The sequence below is a fragment of the Triticum aestivum genome, chromosome 7D, assembly GCF_018294505.1.
Source record: "Triticum aestivum cultivar Chinese Spring chromosome 7D, IWGSC CS RefSeq v2.1, whole genome shotgun sequence".
In the NCBI taxonomy this organism is placed as follows: Eukaryota; Viridiplantae; Streptophyta; class Magnoliopsida; order Poales; family Poaceae; genus Triticum; species Triticum aestivum.
In genome coordinates, this window is record NC_057814.1 from 398,390,991 (window position 1) to 398,396,170 (window position 5,180).

General features: G+C 43.6%; 1 protein-coding gene across 2 annotated transcripts; it reads left to right on the forward strand.

The window, feature by feature from the left end:
* Positions 1-642: 642 nt before the first annotated feature.
* Positions 643-4,790, forward strand: LOC123165045 (COP9 signalosome complex subunit 3). Of its 2 annotated transcripts, none has more exons than XM_044582672.1 (11): positions 643-963; positions 1,098-1,219; positions 1,303-1,549; positions 1,628-1,685; positions 1,771-1,860; positions 2,760-2,822; positions 3,380-3,469; positions 3,604-3,762; positions 3,844-3,965; positions 4,368-4,440; positions 4,522-4,790. In XM_044582672.1, the coding sequence occupies exons 1-11, from the start codon at positions 776-778 to the stop codon at positions 4,591-4,593; spliced, it is 1,284 nt and encodes a 427-aa protein (XP_044438607.1). In that variant the 5' UTR covers positions 643-775; the 3' UTR covers positions 4,594-4,790. The 2 variants fall into 2 exon arrangements, with proteins under 2 accessions (XP_044438607.1, XP_044438608.1); XM_044582673.1 differs by having other exon boundaries at positions 4,528-4,790.
* The last annotated feature ends 390 nt before the right edge of the window (positions 4,791-5,180 follow it).

Below are 5,180 nucleotides of genomic sequence, written 5' to 3' on the forward strand. Positions count from 1 at the left end.
TCAAGAAAACGTTGTTCTCTCTTTTTTTGACGAGTAAAAGACTTTATTTCTCATAGAATGGTCATATCATTTACAAGAAGAAGAGAAATAAAATCTGGGGTAGAATTCTCCGACAGTCCAGACGATCGGCTATCGAATGAATATCTAGCTAAACTATCAGCAACTTGATTCGCTTCCGGAAACAATGTTCATAGCAACTTTTTGTGAAATCCATACCTATCTGCTTACACTCTAGAACCACAGTCATATCAGCTCTAAGATAGTCATCCATTGATTGCACTGCTTCCAGCGCGATCATCCAATCAAACTCAATTTCAACACTATTGCAACCAATGTTTGATGTGAGATATAGTCCGTTCTTGATGGCATGAAGCTCTGCTGATTCAACATCATGAATGTGTGGTAGAAACCAGTTTCAAACATTGTTCTCTCCTTCCATCAAACGACAGAGTCATAAACCGCGACCTCTTCTTTTTCACGGTTATTATGATCTCTTTCCGTCTCACATGTTGTGGCTGAATTGGGTACATGGACGGGGCAGATCACATCTCCAAAATCACCGAACGGTCCAGATTCCTCAGACGTAGAGGCCCCCAAGAACAAGACACCTTTGGGCCGGTCGCGTGCCCACAAAAGCACCATCCGCCGCTCGTCCCGTCCCGTCTCGTCTCCCCCAACCAGGCGAAAAGCCGCATCGCGAACGGCACCAGACCAAACCCCCGAATCCGAACCAAGTAGCAAGGGTAAAGCCCCATCTGCGGCGGCGGCGGCGGCGATGGAGTCGGTGGAGGCGCTCGTGGCGCACATCCAGGGCCTCTCCGGGAGCGCGGACGAGCTGGCGCAGCTCCACGGCCTCCTCAAGCAGGCCGACGGCGACGCCCTGCGCGCCCACTCCGCCGGCCTCCTGCCCTTCCTCTCCCACCTCCACCCCGGCACCCACTCCCTCGGCTACCTCTACCTCCTGTACGCGACCCCGCACCACCTCCCCCTTCACCAAAACCCTAACCCCCTTCGAGTCCATCGCGCCGCGACGCTCCAATCTCTCCTTCGCGTCGATCGATCCCTAGCGCATCTAACCGTTCGTTTACTCTCCGCAGGGATTCTTTCGTGTCGTCGTCTGCTAATCTGAGGGCCCACGCCGGCGGGGACCTTCTTGTGACCGTGGCCGATTTCCTCACCTCTTGCTCGGCCGACCAGATACGCATGGCGCCCGACAAATGTGTGTGCCGTGCGATTATCAAATCGAATTGTTCCGTTTCGTTTTGCCGCGGGCTAAACTTTCTAATCTGTTTGTTTGTGCAGTTCTGAATGTGTGTAGGGTGCTCAAGAACGAGGTCATGCAGCTCAACGCGCCGATCAGAGGGATTGCTCCGCTGCGGGCGGCCGTCCGCAAGATCCAGACATCGTCAGAGCAGCTTACCCCGCTCCATGCGGAATACCTGATGCTGTGCCTGCTGGCCAAGCAGTACAAGGCTGGCCTGAGCGTCCTGGAAGACGATATATTCGAAGTTGATCAGCCCAAGGACTTGTTCCTCTACTGCTACTACGGGTCTGGATTAACTTTGTCGAATGGCTTATGGTTTTTGAGTATGTGTTGACTTGCTTACTAGTTTGCTTTCTCTTGCAGGGCGATGATATATATTGGGCTGAAGAAGTTCCGTAAAGCATTGGAGCTTCTTCACAATGTGAGGCCTTCAACTATGCGACTAGTTTTCTGGGTAGCCGTTTCTCCGTTTGTGCTGTTTACCGAAGATATACTTCTTTTTTCAGGCTGTTACTGCCCCAATGTCGTCATTGAATGCAATTACTGTCGAGGCTTACAAGAAGTATGTCCTAGTTTCGCTCATTCAGAGTGGACAGGTATATCACTTCTTTGCATTCTATAGTGATTTATGATGCTACTTTTAGGGAAAAGTTGCCTTATCGCGTTGGGTTTGGATCAATTAAGGCATGTCTATCCTGCCTAACTTTGATCGACGACATTGATGCTTCCTATAGATAGATGCACATCATTAGTTGCCAAAATAAGATATAAGATGTAGTTTGTTGTCACCTGCATTTGTTGTTGGGAGAACAAGTTTGTTTCTTCCCAGCTTTAATCAAAATAAAATCATTTTAAAATGGAATATGTAACTTAAGACCACTACCACATAGAAATAGGAAATCGATTAAATGAAACACCTTGGAGAAGAAAGCGATGCATTAATACCAAAGATGTGTCCTATTCATATATGCCACTTGCTAGATTAAGCTAGGTCTAAGGTAAGAATGTGAATGACATAGGGCCAAATTTGATGCTAGAATGCTAGATTAATGTAGTAACATATCATATCCCTGAAAAGAGACTACAAGTGTTTCAGATTTGCTGGCATTACAAGCTGAATGCATGGAACCCCTCCTCCTATCTTCTGTTGATGGGATAATGTGATAAACCTATTGTGATTTGATGATCATAAATTCATAATTCTTTGTTTTGTTTTCCCTAGTTGGTACAAATAGGAGCACAAATATACAAAATTTGTCAGTGAATGAAGAAAATATGGCAACATAGGCTATTGGTGCCCATATTAGTGCGTGCATATCGTAATCATTAACCGTTGTCCATCATTATTTGTTTGGAACGAAAACCAATGGCCCTGTAAGCCCTTTGCTCTACTGGTGGTTCCGTATCATGTTTAGATAGCTTGTTACATTTGGAATGATTTTGTTGAAGTCCGGTGTGGTATGTCAAGTTGAGATGTATTGAATTTTTGGAACAGGTTCCGTCATTCCCCAAGTACACATCTTCGACTGCTCAAAGGAATCTGAAAAATCACACTCAGGTATACTTCCTTCCCATTAGTTATAATTTCAAATGTATCCAGTGTAAAAAGGTGTTGCTCTTGCACTCACAAGTTGTTGGATGCAATGTGGTAGACTGGTAGTCATCTGCCCTCCCGAGTTTCTTCATTGGCTTTGGGCGTGACAGTAGTCAAATTAAATTTAGTTCTGATATATAATTTTTCATAGTATATTATTTCGCCCTTCCTAGTTTATTCATTGGTTTTGGTGCCACGGTAGTCAAATTGATTCAGTTCTGATAATTTTTTATGGTGGTTATTCGTGCATTATTCTATTGAATGATGTTTATTGCTTTACTCTATCAGCTACATTTGATTGATTCTTGGTACAATGTGCATACCTTAGACTTTAAAAATGAACTGACTTAGTTTCATAGTGCTAAGACAATAAGTACACGGATGTCTTGTCACCACCAGTGCCATGCTTTAATAATATGTGCCTTTGCTATAAATGATGTAATTTATCCCTTTTATTACATGATAATCCTTTTTAGCTCTTTCAGGAAGCATTAATGCTGTCTATACTGTTTAATTTTTAGATTTACGTCGATCTGTCTACATGCTATGGTACTGGTAGCTACTCTGATTTGGAGACATTCATCCAGTCAAATGCAGAGGCCTTCCAAACTGTGAGTATTTTCTCTTTCCTTCTTTGTCTAACATGCTCTACCGTTAGTGACTAGTGTCAGTCTGTTACCAGGCATACCCCCAGCTGTACCTACCTCCTTGCTGGGAACTACTTCTGATTATTTGCGTGTTTCAGGATAACAACTTTGGACTAGTGAAGCAAGTGCTCTCTTCAATGTACAAGCGAAACATCCAGAGGCTGACCCAGACCTACTTAACTCTTTCACTTGAAGACATTGCCAGCTCTGTTCAACTTAACACCCCGAAAGAAGCTGAGATGCATGTACTTAGGATGGTAGGTGTTTGTATGCAGTCTGGTGATCTTTAGCATCTACGGAAAACATTATCACACAATTTGACTATTTTATAAATTCAGATTGAAGATGGTGAGATCCATGCAACGATAAACCAGAAGGATGGCATGGTCAGCTTTAATGAAGATCCTGAGCAATATAAAAGTAGTGAGATGGTGGAGCACATAGACTCTTCTATTCAAAGGTACGTGCCTTTTATTTTCTACCCTCATACTGTATGTTATATATAAGTTGTGCACGCTCCTAGGTTTCTGAAATGTATCATTTTCCTTGGTACATGGTTTCATGCCTTTTATTTTCTACCCTCATACTATATGTTATATATAAGTTGTGCACGCTCCTAGATTTCTGAAATCTATCATTTTCCTTGGTACATAGTTTCCACTCTTTGTGTCCTAGCATAGTCTCAACGAACATCACTGAGGATTTGAAATATAGTTACTGGATTGCTTAATTCTATTTTAGTAGGTGGCATGTTTTTCTATTCCAGAATTTATTCTTAGGCACATGCTGAATATGATTAAATATGGAGCAGAAACAACTAATGTTTTGTGACTGATTTAATGCTCTAACAAATGTTCTTCAGGTTGATGGCTTTGTCCAAGAAGCTGACCTCAATTGATCAGAACATCTCGTGTGATCATGCATTTTTGATGAAGGTTAGCTCTTCAGACTTGCAGATGTATTTTTCCTTCTTGCCGTTGTGTTGCCCTCTGTTGTTTTCTAATAAGTGTGAGTAGGTGCAGAGTGGAAGGGAACGTGCAAGATTCGACTACGATGACTTCGACTCGGTTCCGCACAAATATTTTTGAGATGATCAGCACCTTAGGTGTCTCGGAAGTACTACCATCAAGCTAGCCTTGCCCTGAGGTTATTATTGGTTCGACCCGTATATTACAGCCATCGAAGTTTGAACCCTGTAATTTCTGGAATTAAAGGATGGGAGCTTTTGCTTAGGGATAATGATATTCACTCTTAGAATTTGCACAGCAAGCTTTCATTTTGAGTACCCATTGTGTTTGCTGCTGTGTGCTGCCTGTTACCTGGGTAGGCCAAGTTAGTCTTTCTTTTTTTGAGTAGGAAGGCAATCACGTTCGGCCGAAGCGCTTTCCGTGGGCCAGTAAGCGGTTGGGCCGTCAGATTGGTTAGAGCCTAAAAAGGTTGAGCTTTTGGCTCCCTAACATAGACCAAATTTTCATCTGCAACCTCCAGCCAGGACGCGTCAGGTCGTGCTCCATCTAATCTGAGCTGCACGAAAGTTATGGAATAGCAAAACCGAGGTGAGTTTTGGCCACAGCCCAAACTTCTGCACATACACGTGGGAGTGAGAGTCGTCTGCAAATGTCTCGAGGTGTTCGGACTCTTTTGCCGTTCAACGAGGTGCTGCAAATGGCCGCGT